At 46.9% G+C, this 21,629-nt stretch overlaps 2 protein-coding genes across 4 annotated transcripts in view; one reads left to right on the forward strand and one right to left on the reverse strand.

Moving 5' to 3' along the window:
- Positions 1-1,901: 1,901 nt before the first annotated feature.
- On the reverse strand, positions 1,902-7,693 carry FAM72A (family with sequence similarity 72 member A). Its single transcript, XM_009563862.2, has 4 exons — positions 7,529-7,693; positions 5,295-5,372; positions 4,114-4,238; positions 1,902-3,267 (listed from the first exon to the last, which is right to left on the reverse strand). Exons 1-4 carry the CDS (start codon positions 7,672-7,674, stop codon positions 3,173-3,175), a joined length of 444 nt encoding a protein of 147 aa, XP_009562157.1. The 5' UTR covers positions 7,675-7,693; the 3' UTR covers positions 1,902-3,172.
- Positions 7,694-8,106: 413 nt separating this feature from the next.
- SRGAP2 (SLIT-ROBO Rho GTPase activating protein 2) overlaps positions 8,107-21,629 on the forward strand; it is a 104,499-nt gene continuing 90,976 nt past the window's right edge. For all 3 annotated transcript variants that reach the window (XM_054087404.1, XM_054087405.1, XM_054087406.1), the window contains exons 1-2: positions 8,107-8,172; positions 8,865-9,474. In XM_054087404.1, the coding sequence (XP_053943379.1) occupies positions 9,408-9,474 (67 nt within the window). In that variant the 5' untranslated portion in view covers positions 8,107-8,172; positions 8,865-9,407. The remainder of the gene's footprint in view (positions 8,173-8,864; positions 9,475-21,629) is intronic.

A 21,629-nucleotide genomic window follows, 5' to 3' on the forward strand; every position in this document is an offset into this window, starting at 1 on the left:
TAACATTATGCTTAGGCATGAATCTGTGCTGGCATAATGAAGATATTTAAATGTGCTTTTTCTAGCCTTATTTAACATAGAGGGGAATCAGTTTATCACTGTCGCGCTGTGACTTTGTCCTACGCCTCCAGCCAGTATTGTGCATTGCAGATCAGGCATCGCAGGAAAGAAAATGGTTAACCATTGATGGCAGTGAGATTTCTCAGGTCCCTATGACTTAAAAATCAAAGTTATTTATCCTTTGTGCTGTTCAGAATTCTACTTTCAAATGTGCTCATCCAAACAAGTCTGTGACCCTAAACCTACAAGTCTGTGTTACACAACACCTTAGAGCTGCTGGGAAGGGGCCCGGGACACGGTGTGAGCGAGGAGCGCCCTGTGGCAGGCGCAATCCATGGGCACTAAGGCTGGCAGCATCGATTTCAGCTGTGCTGTCGGTGCCAGGAGGCTTGGGGAGTCTTGCAGAAGCACTGACTTTGACTCTGAAATTTAAGACCCTTTGCCTGGTGTTCTGAATAAACCTAGATCTGCTTAGAGCTGCTAAAGTTCTTTGATTATTTGCCTTGTGTACCTTAATGAGCAGAAAAGCCTCAGGACTCTGTTCTTGTTTTTCAGCTTTGTGCTCTGCTTTTGCCTCCATTGGCTGCACGGCAAGGATGACAGAAAATTTCACTGTGCAATCCTGCCCAAAGACAACAGCTAACCAGCTGTTCCGTACCAGACCGACCATCGACCCCGCAGGAGCCTGAGTCCTGTTAATATATTCGCTCTGTAAGTTACCATCTATTTTTATGTTCAGCATTATTACACCAAGTGCCATGTCACCATCACCTCCCAACTGACTCACACCGGAGTTGTGCCGTGCACCTACTTTGTATGTCTAAGAGTACGGAGACGATAAAAAGCCTGTGGAAAACGGAGTTGTTTTGTTTCAAATGAAGCTTTGTGTGGGGTGAAGTACTTGGGAGGGTTTCTAGAAATATTGATCTGGGTTTGTGCCAGATCTTTGGTGTTAGGCAGCTCTATCAGCCCTACACAGGGTGATCCTTGGGAGCTTAACCCAGAACATGAAGGCCCTGCGAGCAGGGAGCAGTGGCTTTAGCACGAACAGCTTAGCCAGTTCTCTTTTTATTTCAGAGAGAGAATAGAAGTAGCCCCATAGATGATTTGTTTGTTTGGTAACAACTCAGGACAGCTGGAGCAGTAGATGATGTTTATTTTGTATATAACACCTACAACTCCTTTATCCTCAAAAAAGAACTTGAAGGTTGGCTCTCTTTCTGTTTCGAGCTGATGCCTGGTTGAGGTGAACCAGCACAAACAGGCTCATGTAATTAAAGTAGAACTGGAAGTTCTGCTATGAACGATGCATGTGAAGAGATAAGGAGCAAAACCAGGATTATTGACTTGATGTGACGTAAGTGAAGTCCTCTATTCTGTGTCAGGGCAGCTCTGGAGCCAGCTCTGCTGCTAACGCAGGGGTGACTGGAATGGTCAGGGTTATAAATGGCAAGTGCCAAACTTGCGACAAAGTGGAACTATATTATGGGAATTTTATTTGAACTATTGTGCTACTTACACAAAACCAATCAGATGTATTTTTAGCTCATGAATTCTGTTGGAAAAAATCTTTGTGTGATATGTCACTTTGCCAGCTTAATCCTGTAGTCACAACGTGATGGAATTCCTGTAGCATAAAGAACTGGCAAGGAATGGGACGTTGTGTTGCAGAAGAGTTAACTGAATAAATACCTTTAAGACTGAGAAACAGTCAGGTTTGTCAATCTAAAAAGGAGGAGATTTTTTTGGGGTGTCTTTAAAACAAAATCATAGCAGTAAGAAACTAATTATTCAACTAGTTTAATAAAAGATGCAATTTAATTGTTTTGATTATTCAATTTCATTACACAAACTTTCATTTAGTGAGCAGATGATCTTTAGGGTTCCTTCCAACCCAAACTATGCTATGATTCTATAACACAGGAAGTCAAAACATGACAACACATACAAGCCCATGTACACACATATATATAACAATATACATTTAAACAATGCAGAAGAGGTAGTACCATTAATTAAGAAATATATAACATACAGTAAAATTACTAAGACAATTCAAATCTGCCTTTATTGCAGCTCTTCCAGGTACTGCAAGAGGCAATAGAATGATTCATTCAGCATCAGTCCAAGTTTAAAAATGCACTCTGTTCTCTTGTACGATTGTGCCTTTGGCTTTGCAAAGGTGATCCTTCAGGGAAGGAGCTGAAGGAGACAGCATTTAGTTTATAGAAGTTAAATACTATGCCTGTAACAACTTGGATAATGAGCTTTGAATCCATTAATTCTTACAGTAACCAGATTGTCTGTACGCTTCAGGATGTAAGGTTAGGCATGAACACCAAATATTTAACCTGATTTCTTTTTTCTTTCTCTAAGAAGACCCAACAGGATGACTGAGTTCTGTTTTGGAGGGATGCCTACTTGACAAGGGGAAAAATCTCTACAGAAACATGATCCTAAAGTACTGAAAGATGAAGACGGGAAGACAGGTCCCCAGCCCACCTTCAGGAGCATCCTAGCACGTGTCGGGTGCCTGGAGAACAAACTGCCGAAAGCAGGAGAGCCAGAGCATAGAGCCAAAGCGCCAACGCTTGCAGCCACTTATTCAGCAACTCTGTACACTCAGAAGAGAAGCTTTGGGCAATGGGCTGTGCAACCACAAAAGCAGAGCTTTTTCAGAACTTCGTCAGCCAGATTGACTAATACTTAACATTTTTCAGCGGTAGTTGCAGCAACTGAGAAACTTTGCTCTCTGAATATTGCTTTAGGAAAGAAGAAAAATACAGTTGAGAAGGATTGTTAACTCTTAGAACTTAAAGGCAAAGAACAAATCAGACCTAGACCTCAGTAAAAGCACCTTCCATCTGCATTTCACGTCTAATCAAGGTGTGTCTCTAGTCAGAAGACAGACTCTCGCATCTGCCTAGCGTGTAAGGCAGGCTACAGTGAAAGAGGAAGATGAAACCTTCCTTTTTTAGGATTGTTTTCCAGATTTTCTGGTTGCCTGTATTGATTAGACTGTGACAGGTCAGCAGGAAAAGAAAAATATATTCGAATAAAACAACAATGTAAGGAATCTAGGGAAGATGCTGTAGTACATTGTAAGTAAAATTTATCTAATATACTCTTCCTCAGAGGTGCAAGACATATCTTCATCTGTGCTTTCCTCCAAATCTGGCAAGTTGCCCCAGAGCAAAACATTCACACCTGGTGGGAAGGAGACAGGAGAAAAAAAAAGAAGTGTATTTTTGGCTCGTGCCCTTATTTTTAAGTTGCACAACTGTCTGTTTTTAAAGAAAATAACTAATAATTGCAAAACCTGATAAGTCAGGTTCATGATAAATATATCTCAAGTATTCCCTGTTTTTCTTCCAAAGTAATCCTGTAAGTGTTGCTGTTTACAGTACAGTTCAAAGAATATGTCCCTGCCCACAGATGTATTTATATAGCTAATTCATGTAGCTATTGATAATCCCCTCGTGGCCGATTTATTTATAAACGCATTGATCTGAAGCACAGGTGACACTAGAAGTTTTAGGCAGTAAAGTTACTCCCATCTGTAAGGAGGAGGAAGGGTTTGTCAGAATGCTGCGTGCTCCTGGGGACTTGAGGCAAATTACGCTAGACAGTTGGCACCCAGACAACACCGAGCTGGAGAAACTAGCTCGCACGGGCTGTAACTTCAGCTTGAGCTAATCAGTTATATAGGGTCAAAGCACTACATGACTCACGCAGAGCTGCCCGTTGGACAGCTGCCTAACAGCGCAGTAAAGCTATACGTGCCACTATAAATAGCACCTGGTGCTCGTGTTTGTACTGGTTACAGCATTGCTGCAGAAAATCCTGACTTCGGTCCATGAGAGAGTAGGTTCAGTTTTCTGATGAAGATCAGTTTCCACTGAGAAATTTGCATTTGCAAAGTAGCTACAGCTACTTGCTTTATGCCTCCATATGGCAGACTCCTTCCATATGCTTTATCTATATCGAGACACTTCCTTAGAAGGGCTTAGAATTCAAGATTTTAGAGGGGAGAAGGAAATACGTGTTCCTTACCAGAAGGGTCTAGTCTGTTGATGCCAAAGACTGCGTGGCTATGGAACATCCACAAGTGGCCGTTGTTGCAGGACAGCAGGCAAGGTTTGCAGGGAGAAATCACATGATAACCCACAACGTTACCACTAGAAAGACAAGGGAAGTAATTAGCAACACAAATCTTGATACAAAGATAGATGCTGTTGGATTTCCAGCTCAAACTGATGTGAAATAGCCATGGTACCAGACTGTTATATAATGGTGCTGTTTTGATAAAGTTCAGGGAACATCTGTCAGGAGTTACAGAATATCTAAGTTTCAGATCTTTGGCCCGGAGAACCATTTAGTAACCGAATTGTGTAATCCAGATTAGTTTGCATACCAAGAAATGGTGTTGTGTCTTTTTTTTTTGGAAGGCCAGTGATTCCATTGCAATCAATGTAGAAGTTCATCTTGCACAAAATCCATCTGTGCAGAAGCACTGTGCAAGGGAGACTGCCAGCAGCAGGAGTAATGAGACTGGGAATATCGAAGCCTTTTCTACTCTCCTAGGTTGAGACCTAGAACAACCATTTATTTTACTTTCTCAGTTGTACTTTGGTGAGAAGTCTCTGTTTCCCTGCTCCTGTCTGAGAAATAAAATACTGTGTTCCTATCACACCATTTAAATCTGACCAAGGTAAAATTCTTGATTATGAAACTGAAAGGATCTTCTCAAATAACTGTGAGCTATTTGAGAGGTGTTTTTTTCACTCTTAAATATCAGGCATTAATAAAGGGGATAAAAGAACTCCAAGAACTTCAGTGACAGCATGTTCCATCTGCTAGCAACAACTAGATCTGCCAAGAGGATGTTCTGTTAATTAGAATGTGAGTAACTACTTCTTACTGTGGCCTTATTCACGCAGTTATCTCAGCGCTAATGCAGATAGTTAATCAGGCAGGTGGCACAGAAGCTTTCCCATCTACTCAGACTACTGACAAGGTTGTCACATTTCTACCAGGGACTTGCACAAAAATAGACTGGCAGCCGTGCCCACAAGTAGTGGGTTGGGTTTCTATCGAGCAGCATCAAATTTGAAATGGAGTATGCAGTCTGTTCATTCATCCCTTGACTCTCCAACCCCGCTCATCTCCAGTGAGGTTAACCAGTAGGACAGTGTGCTCAAGGAGGTGTTGGTGTCATCGAACAGCATTCTTACCACTTCAAGCACGCGATGTTCTTCAGTTTGCATTTGCAGATCTCTGTGAAATAGCAGCTCCCGATAAAATCAACAGTACTAGATGGGAAGAAAGGGAAAATACAGATGTTTCGATGTTGCTATGATTACAGCTGTAGTGTCTGGATAATACAGGTCTGAAGTCACAACAAAGTGTTGCCATTAGACTCGTGTGCATTTTTTTTTTTTTTAACTTTCCCAATCATGTAATCACAGAATCATGGAATGGTTTGGGAGAGCCTTTAAAGATTATCCAGTTCCACCTGCTGCCGTGGGCAGGGACACCTCCCACTGGATCAAGCTGCTAAAAGCCTCATCCAGCCTATCCTTGAAAACCTCCGGGGAAGGGGCAGCCACCATTCCATTTTCCTACCAGCTGCCAAATACATTTAGATGGACGCAGAGACTCGTGTGATATTAGAAGAGCATATTGCAAGTCTTCTCAAATCAGCCTAGAAAGCACGGCTGCTCCTGGTCCCAGTGCTTGCCCACTGGGCCCCAAGGTGGCTGCCAGTCACACACCCAGCTAGGGACATCGCTCTGGTTCCTGGCAAACCTCAGCTGAGGCTATAGAGCAATAGCTTAAAGGCGAGGACATTTAAAACCAAACCTTTGATTTCTTATCTCCATTTTAACTCATACTTTCTTATTAACATGTGATTTTGCAATCTTATTTCCTTAGTATTCAAATATTGTTGTGGGAAAGGAACATGCGACTGGCTTGGAGGAGAGTCCTGGAACCAGTGTGAGATCAGGTTTGTTTGCACAATTTATTTCAAATTCCAATCTTTGCTTAAGGAGGGAGCTGGAGAAACTCCCTGTGGCTTCCCCAGCCTACGGTTTCCTCACGGTAAGATGAAATTAGACTGTGATTCTGCCCCTCTACTGCACTCCTGTGAGACCCCACCTGGAGTAGTGTGTCCAATACTGTGAAGTGTCAACATAAGGATATGGAACTGTTGGAACAGGTCCAGAGGAGGCTATGAAGACAGAGCACCTCTGCTATGAGGACAGGCTGAGAGAGTTAGGATTGTTCAGCTGGGAGAAGAGAAAGCTCTGTGGAGGCCTTAGAACAACTTTCAGTACTGAAAGGGGCTCCAGGAAGGCTGGGGAGGGGTTCTTGATCAGGGAGTGCAAGGATAGGATGAGGGGGAACGTTTTTAAGCTGAAAGGGGAGATTGAGATGAGATCTTAGAAATGTTTTGCTGTGAGGGTGGGGAGGCCCTGGCCCAGGTTGCCCAGAGCAGTGGTGCTGCCCCATCCCTGGAGGGGTTTCAGGCCAGGTTGGATGGGGCTTGGAGCCCCTGATCCAGTGGGAGGTGTCCCTGCCCATGGCAGGGTGTGGAACTGGATGGGCTTTAAGGAGCCTTCCGACTCAAACCACTCCATTATTCTGACAGAAAATGTGGAAGATTTCTGGGAGAATTTATCCCCATGCCTGTAAATGGCAAATCTCTGTCCCAACTCTCACCTGGCTGCACAGAGTTGATGGAGATGTGTTACACAGGAGGACATTAAAAGGGTGCCCTGCAGAGTAGGACTTGGGGTGCTGGTGGATGAGAAGCTCGACATAAGCCAGCAACAGAAACCAAACGTTTCCTGTGCTGCATCCAAAGCAGCGCGGCCAGCAGGGAGGGAGGGGATTCTGCCCCTCTGTTCCTCTCTTGGGAGACCTCGTCTGGAGTATTGTGTCCAGTTCTGGAATCCTTAACATAAGAAGGACATGGAGCTGTTGGAACGGGTCCAGAGGAGGCTACAAAGATGATCAGAGGGCTGGAGGACCTTCCGTATGAGGACAGGCTGAGAGAGTTGGGGTTGTTCAGCCTGGAGAAGAGAACGCTCTGAGGAGACCTTAGAGCAGCTTCCAGCAGCTGAAGGGGCTTCAGGGAAGCTGGGGAGGGGCTGTTCACAAAGGCTTGTGGTGACAGGATGAGGGGCAATGGGTATAAACTGGAGAGGGGCAGAGTTAGACTGGACATGAGGAGGAATTTCTTCAGCATGAGAGTGGTGAGGCCCTGGCCCAGGTTGCCCAGGGAAGCTGTGGCTGCCCCATCCCTGGAGGTACTCAAAGCCAGGCTGGATGGGGCTTGGAGCCCCTGATCCCTCTCACGGCGTTGGAACGGAACGATCTTTAAGGTCCCTTCCAACCCATCCGATATGCTTTCTAAAGCTCCCAGCCCAGGCATTCTCAGTCCCGGCGCGGCCCCCGCGCTTACCCCGAGGGCGGGATGTCTGTGGAGTACAGGTCGGTGTCGGGGTCGGCCAGGAGCACGGCCTTCATGCCCCGCGAGCTCAGCACCTGCGAGCAGAAGCGGCAGCACAGCACGGACACGCAGCGCTCCTCGAAGGCGCCGCCGGCCATGGCCGCTCCCTCCTGTCAGTTTGAATCGCCGGCCTCTCTTTCTCATTGGCCGCGCGAAGCCACTCCCCCTCCCTCTGATTGGTGGATCCTGGCCTTGTGTCCCGCCCCCTCCCTGCAGTCCATTGGTGGAGGCGCCTGTCCCCGCCCCCCAGCGTTGCTATTGGTTGAGGGGCACGCCCTTCCTCGCTCCCATTGGCCGCTCCGGCTTCTCATTTGCATATAACGCTAAGCCCCTGCGCAGTCCTAGGGGCGTGGCTTGCGACAGGGAGGTTCTAGCGGTGCCGAGCGGCGGGGGAGGGGCGTGTCTAGCTGGGAGATGGCGCTTTCTGATTGGTCGGCGCTGCTGTCCGTCTTCCCACACGTGAGCATTGATTGGCTGAGCGGCCCCGAGTGGGTGTGGCCAGCGGCGCGCCGGGGCTAGGAGGGTCGGGGCGGCGGGGCGGGCGCTCAGCAGCCGGAGGACGCCGGGCTGCGGGGAGGCGGCTCCGCAGCGCCCAGGTAACCGCTCCGCCCCACCCGCCTCCGCGGGGGGCTCCCTGCTCTCCCCTCCCCGCTGTGTGCGCCCCCCGCCACCTCCGGGACCCCTCCTTTAACCCTCGGTGTCCCCCCAAACGGGACACCCCCTCCCAAACCGGGACACCCCCCCGTTTCCTCCCCCCCGCCGTTCTCATTGTTCTTACCGGGCGGGATTGGATCCGGTTAGGTGCCGTGTTTATTTGTTTCTTCCTCCCCCGGGGGCTGCAGCGTGGCTTCCGCCCCCCCCCCCCAAAAAAATGCTGAAAAATAATTAAAAAAAAAAAGGAAAAATATTAAAAATCAAAATGAATAGCAAGGAAAAAAGTTATGTCCCTCTTCCCCGCCCCGCACATCCCGGTTTGACCCGCGCCCCGGCTGGAAAACACCCTGCCATAAGCTAACCCCCCCAGCTTGGGGCTGGCCCCGCTGTGGGATGCTGGAAGCTGGAGCGGAGCTGCTTCCCAGGATCCCTCTGCTCCCATTTCCCCTCTTTTCTGCCCCCCCGGAGGCGTTTTTCCTCTCCTCACCTGGTGGTTCTGCATTTCCCACCGCCCCAAAAGGCGGTTTGCAATGCCAGGGCTGCTTTTCCTGCCCTCCCCAATCCTCCCTGCGCATCCTTTGGCTGCGAGCTGCGCCTTTCTATACCCATATCTCTATTTATTTTGCGTTTGCAGGCAGGCACCCCAAGGGAAACGGCTCCTCGTCCTCCTTTTCTGCTCTCCGTTGGGATTTGATTGGAATCAGCTCTGAGCCTATTGAGGGAAAAAAAAAAAGAGAAAAGGACTGGGAAAAAAAAAAAACAAGGCAAACCAAGCCCACCCCAACCATGTTGTGCGGAAGGACTTCCACTCCCCGGCTGTGCTGCTGAGGTTGAGGCATCGGGAAGAGCCTTTGGGGGTGCAGGAGCTGCCAGGCTGATGCTGCTGCTCCAGGGTTTGGTGCAGGGGGAGGAAACTGCTGCCTCTGCCATCCGCTGAGCCTCCCAACATCTGCATTTTGCTGCTGCTCGCCTCCCTCTCACACCCTGTCTCCATGGACTGAGTGATTATTTTTTTATATATACTCTTTTTTTTTTTTTTAAGTCATTTCGTTTTCCCTTTTTCTGGGGGGGGAAAAAAAAATCAAGGATCTCGCATTGAGAGGAGCGAGATTGCGTTTGTGTCTTGCGTTGGGGTGGGTCTGGGCTTGAGGTTCATCTGTTTTTTGGAGAAGAAAACATGACGTCGCCGGCAAAATTCAAAAAGGATAAGGAGATCATAGCTGAATATGACACTCAAGTTAAAGGTAAGGGTGGCTTTATTTTTATCTCTTTTTCTATTGCAGTCCTGACTCGCAGTTGTAGGAGTTCGCAGGCGATGTTTGGGTGGGGAAGAGGGAAATCATTTGCAGATTGCCTGGAATTTGCAGGGCTGTTTCGGAATACAATGCTGGATTGGGTTCGTAATGCTTTTTCTTGCCCCTACAGGGTGGGTTCCTGCCCTGCTATTGCTGTAAGGGATTGGGGTCAGAGTTTTTTTTTATGGAATATAACAAACCTTTGAGTTCCGAGAGATCCATATTTTTTCTGTGTGCGGTTCCCAAATACGCCTTTGAAATGTGAGAGCCAGTTAATTGCTTTTTAATCCTCCTCCTACCATGGGAATCCTTTAAAAATCTGTGTAATGTCAGCAGAGCGTATTTCCACGGGTACTAACGGGGACTGTGCTGAGGGTCCCTGCAAAGCTGTTTGTGCTAGAAAGTTCCATTATTCGAGATTTTGCTCTTGGTGAGTCCATAATATCACTGCTGGTTTTTTTTTCTTCCTGTGCTGGTGTTACACCTTTAGGCTGCAGCGCGAGTGTATCCACAGATATATCTGTACACACATATATAAATGAATAAACCCAATGCACCACTGCTCTTCCCGTCGTTGTAAGGAAGGCAATAAAGAGTCAGAGGCGGATTTGCAATGCTCATGCGAGTCTTCTGCAGAATTCGCTTGGCTGTGTTTCAGGCCATCATGTGCCCTAGGTGAAAAAAAAAAATCAAAGGATGGTGGAATGTCTGCTTCTTATTTTTGCAAAGTTTTCAAGATGACTCCTGTTGAAAAAAAGTCATTGTGGTTTATGTACAGCTTGCTCTGTCGCTCTTGGGGAGTTACGAGATTGAGTGATTGAACTAACCGGGGAAAACTTGCGTGGGGTGCTCACAGCGGGCAGGAAAGATGGCCCTGGGGTAGGGCTGATTGAGTTAAATCAATGCAATTCAAAAAAAAATGTGATTTCAATCCGACTGGGAAACCTCGATTAAAGCTGATAATTAAAATATTGCTTTGCAATTTTCTGCTTGGTTATTTTTCCTTCTGGAGGGGGGCTGCTTGCTGGTTGAACATCCTTAAATCATGTCCTGCAAGATGCGTGTCCTGCGCTGACCCTCAAGAAGTTTTGACATTCGTGTTAAAAATGCTGATCTGAGCAAAAGTGAAGCTGCGTAGGCGCTTATTTTCATTTTTTTATTTCTTAATTTTCAGGTTCTTAAAGTCAGAAATGGAGAAGAGCGTGTTTCTTTTTAACTGGTTTAGTTTCTATTCCTGTTTTCTAGCTGTCTTTGGAAATGGGGATTGAAGTCAGTGTAAAATTAGAGGCTTGCATGTTCTTTCATTATTTACCCCATCAAAACGCGCGTGATAGGGACAAGCTGGTAGTCACAATATTTGTGAATTGGATGCAATAAGAAGAAAAAAGGCTTTAAGAATTAGCAAAGCGCTTCTTTTCACCTCTTAGTTTTCTCATCTGTAAGAAAAGCAAAGCCATCTTTTCCTTCTCTTTTGAAATTGAGACCCATGAGGATGGGTAGAACGGAGATGAGCCCTCCCTCACGTGTCCCTGGTGACAATCCTCTCCACATCACCTCATCTGTTTCAAAGAATAGGGAGGAGTGTCCCTTCTTCATTTGGCTTCGACCTTTCAGCAGCCTCCTTGGACATCACAGATTGCTATCGCCCTTCTTTGAGGTACCAAGTTTGGGGAAGATATGGAAGTTATAGGCTTTCCTTAAAAACTTGCTGTCCCTGGAGGGGTTCCAGGCCAGGTTGGATGGGGCTTGGAGCTCCTGATCCAGTGGGAGGTGTCCCTGCCCATGGCAAGGGTGGGCTTTGAGGTCTCTTCTGATTCAAACCCTTCCGTGATTCTGTGATCTCATGGACACCTTGGTTCAGAGTTGGATAGCGATTTGGCTCTATGGGGAAGTTCCAAAGCGAGGCGAGCGAGACCTCTTGCCTCTCTAATTCCAGACACGTGCTGGTTTCTGCTGCAGTGAGAGGATGTTCCTAAAAACACGCATAAATCCCAAAGCTGGGTACTGCCTGGTCCTTAAACAACAGAATTTTGTTGTCCTAATCACAGTCTGACTTCCCCTGTGGGAACGGTGTAGAAATGGTATTCACTCTGATTGTGGAGTATTTGGCTTCTGTTCTCCTGTGCTGTGAGACGATGCCGTGGAGCAGTCGCTGTGGGAGTGAGATGAATCAGGTGTTGGTGTGCTACACGAATTGTCACGTATCATCTGCTTCCGCGATGAGAAGACTCTGATACGTTTCGGTGGCATCTAGAAGCTCTGTGCCTTTGTTTCTGCCCTCCAGCCTGGCTCTGCCTTCCGTACGGCGTTTAGAAGCTTCATAGGAAGCCATTAATCCACAAACACGTACTTAAGCACTTTAGGTGGTTACTAATAGAATGATTGAGCTGTGTTTAAAAATTTAATAGTCTTAAGTTGTTAATCAAAACCTGTTTAAAGAATAGTTTGGTTAAGGTTAATAGGTAATTGATACGCAGAGTTTCTGGTTTTCTGTTGCTGAATGCACTTACTATTTTTTCTGGTGTGTTCATGGGTGAAATTTCTTGTTCTCCCATGTTCATCAGCTGTGGGATTTGTTGTCGTCGTCCAACAGACGGTTCTTTGCTTCTTTTGGGTTGGTGTTACCTCTTCCCGTGGTTTGTGCATGCACTTAATGGCAGGGGAGACCAACACCAGGGTGAAATGAGTTTCTGAAGATGACGACTGTTTACCTCTTACACATCCAACTGATCATGCAGTAGTCAGGGGACCTGGAGGGAGTGATGTGTTACTTCTGAATTACTGGTGCAGTGTGGCAGAGGACCAGCTTTGCAGTCTGCAGGTATTGGTGCAGTGCATCCATCCTTGCAGGTTGCTGGAACCAGACTGGATAGACCCTGGATTTACTTGGTCTGACCTTATAGCGGACTGCTGGAGACTGGGCTGGAGGACCTCCTCAGCTCCCTCTCAGCCTGGATTATCCAATGATCCCCAAATCCTGTGTTCAGTTTTGGGCTCCCCCTCACTACAAGGACACCAGGTTGCTGCAGTGTGTCCAGAGGAGGGCAACCAAGCAGGTGAAGGGTCTGGAGAACAAGGATCCTGAGGAGTGGCTGAGGGAAGTGGAATTGTTTATCCTGGAGAAGAGAAGGCTGAGGGGAGACCTCATCGCTCTCTGCAGCTCCTGGAAAGGTGGTTGTGGTGAGGTGGGTGCTGGGCTCTTCTCCCAAGAAACAAGCGATGGGATGAGAAGAAATGGCCTTAAGATGTGCCGAAGGACGTTTAGATTGGATATTAGGAACAATTTCTTCATGAAAGAGTGGTGAAGCCCTGGCAGAGGCTGCCCAGGGCAGTGGGGGAGTCCCTGGAGGGGTTCAAAGACCATGTGGCCGTGGCACCTGGGGACATGGTTTAGTTGGCACGGTGGTGTTGGGCTGATGGTTGGACTGGATGAGCTTAGAGGACTTTTCCAGCCTTAATGATTCTGTAATCTGGAGCTTCAATTACAAACCTGCTATCTTCTGTAGAAGTGCTTTAGCCTGCGGAGGTGTCTGGACAGGGTGGCTCTCCTCAACACCTCCATTGACCTTGAGTCTTTTTGCCTTTAGACGATGCAAGGAAAGTCTGCGTTGTGTGTGGTCGCATGGCTGTGCCATCCGCGCTGGGATGTTTTGTGCTGTTGGCCAGCTGAGGTTGCCACTATTAGTGGGCTTTTCCTGCAAGGCTTTTTGAGAGTGCTCCTCTCTTTGAGGAGACTCTGAAATGGCTGCGTGCGTGTGGTAGGAATTCTCCTGACAAGATGACACGGGGTCAGCAGGGGAGGGAAGTGCCGCTTTGATCCGTTTCTGTACCACGTGCTCCCAAGGATGGTGAGTTCTGTGAAGCCGGAAAGTGAGATTCTGTGGTCTCCATATGGAGCCTTTGATATCTCAAGCTCATCCCCTTGTCTGGATTGTCTCTCCCAATTCCTTTGTGTAAGTTGTGGTAAAGCAGAGATAATTAATTGGTGCTGTGCAGTGTGTTCCATGTGAGATTTGGATGCTGCTATCTGTGCCCGACCAAGGACTGTCAGAGTGTTTTTTGGTTTACTGTGTTAAATTGGAGCGTACATTTGCTGAGGAAAGAAAAGCCAGTGATTTATCTCTTAATTCTTCTTTTCGTTCTCCTCGTGTCCCACGAGAGCCTTATATTTAATTAGTTTGTATAAAGCTTCAATAAATAGCTTCACGGTTTGGGCTGCGGAAATGTAATACTGAAGTTTTTCACCCAGCGGTGGTTCACAAACCCCTTCTGTCCTTGAGGAATCTCCAGCAAAGGTTAAAATGCACCTCTTGCAGATCTTGCAGCAAAGCCCAAAAGCGCTAGGGGTATAAAAAATAGATGAGAGAGTTTACAGCGGCAGCGAGCACAGCACGGAGGCGTCTCTGTGGTTATTTAGCTGAGGGCGTCCTGAGTGAAGAGAAGATGCCGGAGAACTGGGCCGGTGCGAACCTCGTGAGGTTCAACAAGGTTAAGTGCAGGGTCCTACACCTGGGCCAGGGCCATCCTCGGTTTCAATATAGGGTGGAGGATGATGAGGTTGAGAGCAGCCCTGCAGAGGACTTGGAGCGCTGGTTGATGAGCCGGCAACGTGTGCTCCCAGCCCAGAAACCAACCGCGTCCTGTGCCACATCCAGAGCAGCGTGGCCAGCAGGGAGAGAGGGGATTCTGCCCCTCTGTTCCTCTCTTGGGAGACCTTGTCTGGAGTATTGTGTCCAGTTCTGGAATCCTTAACATAAGAAGGAGATGGAGCTGTTGGAACGGGTCCAGAGGCGGCTACAAAGATGATCAGAGGGCTGGAGGACCTTCTGTACGAGGAGAGGCTGAGAGAGTTGGGGTTGTTCAGCCTCGAGAAGAGAAGGCTCTGGGAAGCCCTTGGAGCAGCTTCCAGCACCTGAGGGGCTTCAGGGAAGCTGGGGAGGGGCTGTTCACAAAGGCGTGTGGGGACAGGACGAGTGGCAATGGGTATAACTGGAGAGGGGCAGAGTTAGACTGGACATGAGGAGGAATTTCTTCAGCATGAGAGTGGTGAGGCACTGGCACAGGTTGCTCAGGGAAGTTGTGGTTGCCCCATCCCTGGAGATGTCCAAGGCCAGGCTGGATGGGGCTTGGAGCCCCTGATCCAGTGGGAGGGTGTCCCTGCCCATGGCAGGGGGTAGAACTGGATGGGCTTTATGGTCCCATCCAACCCAAACCATTCTGTGATTCTGATTTCCCTCTGTTCAGGTTTTTGCGTTGCTCGCTGCACGGTTGCTCCGTTTGCAGACGCTGGCACCGTGTGTGGGTGCTTTGAAGAGTCACGGCTGAGCTCTTGGCAACTTCGTAAGCAACGCCTATTTAATGCACTCTGCAAACAGACTTCTCGGCCACGCACCCTGATGTGGTGGAGTAGAATAGTTTTGAATCTTGAGTTTCTATATATTGGATTACCATTTATATTGCAAATGTAAAACTACCTTTTAAGGGGTTTTTACAGTTAATCATTACTCGGTGCGTCTAAGTGATTCCATTTGTTGGCAACAATGACTTGCTCCAGACTCCGGCGACGGAATTGCTGTAGGATCATCTGGTTTGCTGCAGTTCTTGATAGTGCTAATCCCTTGAGTTTTGGAGCTGGATTGGGCCAACGAAGCAGCCTGCTGCCAGAAAGGGGGAAGGGGCTGTGGGGAGACGGAGCTGATGTTATAGCAATAGTTTGTATTTCTTTGTCCTCTGTGCAGCTCCTAGTAATGGATTATTAACGAGATGGGAAGAGGTGAAAGAATGCAGTCTTCCTTCTCTCTTCATCTCTGAAACTGCTCTGTTACAGATTCATCACGTACGGCAAGGCGAGAGACCAAAGCTGACCGAAAGCTCCGTACACGGAAGCGTTGCAGTTTCTTCCAAAGGCAGAAGGAATTGCCAGTGTAACTCAGTAGGATTTAGCCAGTTTTCCCTAACTCCCAACTAAGGAAGCCCCACAACATTTTTCCTTAGCTCTAAATTATTTCCTTTTGTGGTAAGGGTACACATTAATATATTTTTTTTCCTGTTATTTAAAAGTCTTGACTTTTCTTTTCTATGTTTTTAATGCTTACTAATTTCTGCCCATTTGGGGAATTTACTTGGAAGAACCAATTTGCCCGGTCAACTCTTCCAGTTGTCATTATGAAGAGTGAAGAATCTGAACCTTTGTTGAGATGGAAAGTATGTTTAAACACATGTTCTTTTGAATAGCTTTCGCTATGCCATGCACAGTTGATATTCATTACTTAGGACTTTATTTAGTTCATTTTTGTATGACTTTTGCGGATTTCATGCTTTCTTTTTGAGAATCTCTACAACATCATGGGAGTTCTGCTCTCTGAGTATTGGCAGCGTTTTGTAGGGACTGGGAGCAAATACAGAGTTGCGGTTTGATTTGCTGGGGATTTGATTTTTATTTTGCTGAAAGGTTGTGGTGAGGTAGGTGTTGATCTCTTCTCCCAGGTAACAAGTGATAGGATGATAGGAAAAGGCCTAAAGTTGTGCCAGAAGAGATTTAGATTGGATATTGGGAACAATTTCTTTCCTGAAAGAGTGGTGAAGCCCTGGCAGAGGCTGCCCAGGGCAGTGGGGGAGTTTGCATGCCTGGAGGGGTTCAAAAAGCGTGTAGATGTGGCACTTGGGGACGTGGTTTAGGTGGCATGGAGGGGTTGGGCTGGCGGCGGGACTGGATGAGCTTAGAGGTCTTTTCCAACCTTAATGATTCTACGATAAAAAAGAAATGGGAGAAAGTATCTTCACTGTAATTCCATCTCTAGAGACCATTCATTTCTACCTTCTATTTCTCCTTTTCTTCCAGAATAGCAATATTACAATAGAAAACCAGGACCTTCTCTTTGTGAAATCTCTGGGTAGTGGTCAGTGGAAGTCTTGATGTCTTTAGAGTTGGAGAACGTGTGGCTATACAGTAACCGTGTCCAGGAAGCTCAGCTGTTATTTTTTCCAGGTAGATGCTGCAAGTGGATTTGAACCATTTAAGATATCGGGGTTTGCCTTCAAAGCGACTGCTTACTGTTGTTAAACTCTAAAGCTTCTCAGCCGGTTGTTTTTCTTTCAGATGATGTAGTCAGAGTTGATCATTGCTTGGGAAAAAAAGTAAGAGGCTGGGAATTAAAAAGGAAAAAAAAATAATCACTTCCTCTGCAATTCAGAATGTAATGGGATCGTGTGCTTACAGAGGCTGGAGTTGTGGGGGGATGCTGAAGCAACGATGGTAGGATGGCAGCACGCGGGTCCCTGGGTAAGAGTCAGCGGCAGGCGGCGTCACGAGGATGCGGCCGGAGAAACGGGCCCAGCGTTGGCCATTCTTCAACCGAGCAAGGCAGCAGGAATGGAAGCGAGTGTAAATGTAGATGTGAGCTGCTCCTGGGTGTAAGTCTGTGCCGCTACGCCTGGCACTGCCAGGTTCCGTCTGTCGGGCACGCGGTTGTGTGCCGCGGCGTGCTGTGCGGAGCAGCGCAGTCGATCTGTGGCATGCGCTGCAAGCGGCAGATACCCAAGATGTTCATAGGGTTACCGTTTTTCCTTTAATAAGCACTTTTTCTCCAACATTTTTTCCCAAGGTATTGCGAAATATGGCGCAAAAATTCATAGGTCTTCCAGCGTTTGTGCCTGACATTTATGTCTGTGAAATCAGCTGAATTAGGGCAGGGAGCTGCCTTATCCCGCGGCGCATAAGCAGCTCCTGGCTTTTTGACTCTTCAGAAGGAGCCAAATAAACAGATTAACTCTAAACCAAGAGCGGATTTTAATCTACAGTCGCAAAGTGACAGCAGGGTGACTCAGTCACTCTGACTTTTTGATGTTGGTTTTATTTTATCGTAGGACTTTTTGGTGTGTTGTTGGACCGCTGTCGTTGGACAATGGTTTTTCTGCAGGGTGTAAGCCATGGAGCTGTGCAATTTATAGACAGGGAGTGCTTGCAAATTGAATCTACTTAAAATAACGACAGTTGTTGCCTGGGAATTATTCCCGGACTCTTTGGAGAGCGATCCAGTCCCGCTGCGGGGCCGTGCTCTGATGGTCCCATGAGAGAGGGGGGTTGTTCCTGACAGACCTGTAGCTGCCAGAGTTGCTCAGAACAAGCAGATCGATTGTTTTCTAACCCGAGATCCCAAGTCTCAGTCAATCAAGACAGTTTTGTGTCAGTGGTGGGTTTTTGTAAGGCAATCCGTACAGGGCAATGAGTGTGATTTTTCTTTCTGTAGCCTTTGCTGCCTGAAAAGGGAAAGGATGAGATGTTTTGCTGTGAGGGTGGGGAGGCCCTGGCCCAGGTTGCCCAGAGCAGTGGTGGCTGCTCCATCCCTGGAGGGGTTCCAGGCCAGGTTGGATGGGGCTTGGATCCAATGGGAGGTGTCCATGCCCATGGCGAGGGGTTGGAACTGGATGAGCTTTAAGGTCCCTTCCACCTATTCTATGGTTCTATGATAAGTAGCACAAGCTTGTGCTTATTCTACCTGTGGGATTGTTTAGAAAGATATTTCTTTATTTTCTTTACTTTTTAGCCTCTGTCTTGTGTGTGGGAAGGCTGAAAAGCTGCATTTGTCTGCCTGCTGGTCACATCATCATTGATCCCTGCAGTAAAGGAGAATACAAGGCTCTAAGCTATTGTTGTAACACGTTAAGGTGTTTTTTCCCCCTTGCATTTGCAGCTTGAGACTTAGTAATGATGGATGAGGTGCTGTTCTGTTTCTCATTTCTCACCTTCCCCATTTCCCATCCATCCTGTCCCACCGCTCCTAGAAATAGTGAGGATGGTGCTGCAGATAAGGTAGTGAATGCCAGTGTTTTAATCACCAGCCTGTTCAATTTTGTTCAGAGCGTGTCTGGATATTGCAATAATAAAATACGATACTGTCTGCTGCTGCTGGAGGCTTAGCGGCGAGGAATCTTAAGGGAAAACCCAGTTTGCAGCACTAAGTCCTTCACAGCAATTGCTCTTTGTTGGCTTAGTGATCTGAATGAAATGAGGCAGGGATTGTAATTTCCCTCCGTCAACCATTATATTTAGGCATTAACTGATCCTTTCGTTCGCCCTCATGGCAGGGAGGGACCAATCCATGCAGGGCAGGAGGAAACCAAACTGATGGACGATTTGAAGGAACTTTCAGGGCTGTGACATGTTCATGTGATTATGCCTTTATTTGGGGAGTAATTAAGATGCCTGTTGGGAGAGGTTTAAATATAGTGGGATAAATGACTCGTGTGTCTTTGAGGATGCTCCTACTTGTTAGCACTTAATTTACAAAGTTAGGTATTAGGGGAAATTCCACAAAATCTTTTTCTTTTTGCTGGTTAAGGCTGGAGCAGTGCTCTTGCTGTTCTGCTGCTAAGAGTTCCTGGTATCCAAAACATCTTTTATGGGAGATTTTGCTTTTAGTGAAGAAAGGAGAGGAGTTATTCACCTGTTTTGTTAGCAGTGCCTGTTGTTAAATGATGGGGAGAGGCTCGTGGTCAGGGAGTGCAGGGACAGGATGAGGGGAGATGGTTTTCAGCTGAAAGAGGGGAGATTGAGATGAGATCTTGGGGGGATCCTGGGAGGGGTTCCAGGCCAGGTTGGATGGGGTTTGGAGCCCCTGATCCAGAGGGAGGTGTCCCTGCCCATGGCCGGGGTGGGACTGGATGGGCTTTAAGGTCCCTTCTGACCCTGAGCGCTTCCCTACCCTCTGGGCAACCTGTGCCAGTTAATGGTACGTGCAGTGAAAGTATTAATGACGATGAGAAACCATAGCACAGGTATTGTTTTACGAGTGATAGAGAGCTCTGAGCGGGCCTTTAGGGGATTTTCCGCTGTGTTCGATAACCAGTTATTCAGAGATTTAATAAATGACTGTCTCTGTGAAGTGGATTTGGAAGGGAGCCTGGTTTTGCTTTGGTCTCTTTAATGAAAGTAACTCGCCCTAACGCTTCTGCCTTCTCTCCATCTGTTGAAGAAGGAAGCTTGCCTCATCCCATCTATTAGTTAAAAAAGCTGAACAAATGACCAGTATTTCTGCTGCTCGTAGCCGGCTGTGTCCCGGCTCAGCGGGGCAGACTCCAGTGCTGCAGAGAGATGCTGAAATAGGAACAAAAGACTTTGCCAGTAAACGACTTAAAAGTGTGCAGCTGGAAAAGGGAGGGGGAAAGGGTTCCTGTGCTGTATAGAGGGAGGAACAAACGCCATGCTACAAAGGTCACAGGATGCAGTAATGATGTTTGGATGGAAACTTAACTTGCTCTGAATGAAATCGCGCTCTTGTGTTTTCCCCCTGGAGCCGAATGTCTAAAAACTCTGGATACTTCTTGTTCTGTTTCTTTTCTTTTTTTATTCCCCTTTTCTTTTTTTGGCTCTTGTGAGCATCCACGAGTTGTGCTGTAGAGACGAAAAACATGGAAGAACGGAGGTTGGACAGCAGGCGTGGTAGGAGAGGCTTCAGTGCGCTCATTTCTGTTGGGTTCTCCAGGGCTGTAGTGTTATTTGTTTCTGGTTACTCTTGTACAACTGTTTGTGAGTCAAAGTTTTGTCTATGCTAAACAAACATTCCCTGTACGTAGAATTGTCTTTTATGTCTTGAAAGCCCCGGCAGTTGCTGCCAGCAAATAAGAGTGTGTTTTGGTTTGGTTTGGGTTTTTTTGGTCTTATTTTCTTTTGAAACTTGAAGTCATTTTCTGGTTAAGATGCTCCAGCAGTTGGTTGTTCTTGCTGTGATTTATAAATTGGCTGTACTGTCACTGATGAATTCCTAGCTGGAGCCTAAGAAGCACCCATGGTGATATGGTCTCGGAGGAGAGAAGGCTCTGACCGTATTTTGAGATGGAGCTTGCGAAGGCCAGACCAAAACGTTTGGAGTGGACGAGCGCGTTGTGTTTCTGCTGTGGGAGGTTCCTCCCAAGAGCAGTGTCTACAGCTTGTGAGGTTCCATAATAAATACTTGCTGTAAGCTGAAAGATCAGCTATAATTTTCTGCATCTTCTCTTGCCTTTTCCAGCTCGCTCACATCGTTCCAGTGGTTTGAGGCTTCGTGCGAATAGTTCTCCTTCATACCCCACCCTTTCTCAAACCTCGAGCAGCGTGGATGGCTGAGATGAAAGCGCTGCTGATGTGCTGTTACCTGTAGGTTGAGGATTGTGCATCTCGTGGAAGGTTTGCTGTTGTCCTTGCTGGTGGAGTTGTTGAGATGTTGACTCCCTAAACACATTTATCGGAGCTCAGTGCCTCTCCCTTTAGGAAGGTTGCTTTGAGACCTCGCAGGGAGAGGCGTGTGCAGAGGGTGGCAGCTCCATGCACCTGTGGGAAGGGATCAGTTGGGGTTTGTTAGTTTTCGAAAGCGATGGGGACTCGGCCTTTCTTGGGCTGTCTGTTGTGGGAAGGTTACGCTGTGTTCACAGCACTGCTTTGGCGAGAGTAAGAATAAATGCTGCTCTCTGCACTAACAGCTCTCTGATACACAACGAAAACGGGTTCCTTTTCTTTCCCTGCCTCCTTTTTTTCATTGCTTCTAGTTGTGTGCCTCTCTCAAAGCTTATTTTCTCAAAACAAAGCTGTTCCTAAAACAAAGCATCCCCAAAGCCTCACTGTGTGTACTTTTACCTTATAGCAATAATATTAATATATGTTGACCATTAGTGTTTTAGAGCACAGGTGTTCTCACTTCTTTCCCATAAAGTATTTTTTCTCAGGTACAGGAAAAGCTCTTTTGTTTTGATTTTCAATGTACGAAGTATTTTTTTACTTGGGAGAGGCGAGTTGAGTTTCAAGTAGCCCAATTGAATTGCCTGTTCTGTTGGATGTGCTAAAGAGCTTTTCAGCTGTACTGTAAGTCTCTTATAGTTCAGGCTTTATTATTACATCACTTTCTAAACTCCTGCTTCACTTAACATCTTAAATCTACTTACAGTCTTTGTGATGACCCCTCAGCTATCAGTAACGCATCACAAGTAATTGAGAACTCTTGTATCTCTGAGATTTGAAGGAACCCCACAAACCTGCCCAAAAGCCAGAGTTGTCTTTTGTAGAATTCTCCCATTCTGAAACTTCCAGTAGTGTATTTTAGGCGTTATATATGCTATTCCTTGTCGACTTC

This window comes from Cuculus canorus, chromosome 24 (genome assembly GCF_017976375.1).
Source record: "Cuculus canorus isolate bCucCan1 chromosome 24, bCucCan1.pri, whole genome shotgun sequence".
Taxonomy (NCBI): Eukaryota; Metazoa; Chordata; class Aves; order Cuculiformes; family Cuculidae; genus Cuculus; species Cuculus canorus.

Bases quoted from the DNA above. Each gene is read 5' to 3' on its own strand.
- FAM72A (XM_009563862.2), bottom strand. From the start codon at position 7,674: ATGGCCGGCGGCGCCTTCGAGGAGCGCTGCGTGTCCGTGCTGTGCTGC. The intron at 5,373-7,528 runs GTAAGCGCGGGG...CTTCCCATCTAG, and splicing joins ACAGACATCCCGCCCTCGGG to TACTGTTGATTTTATCGGGA. The intron at 4,239-5,294 runs GTAAGAATGCTG...TTGTCTTTCTAG, and splicing joins AACATCGCGTGCTTGAAGTG to TGGTAACGTTGTGGGTTATC.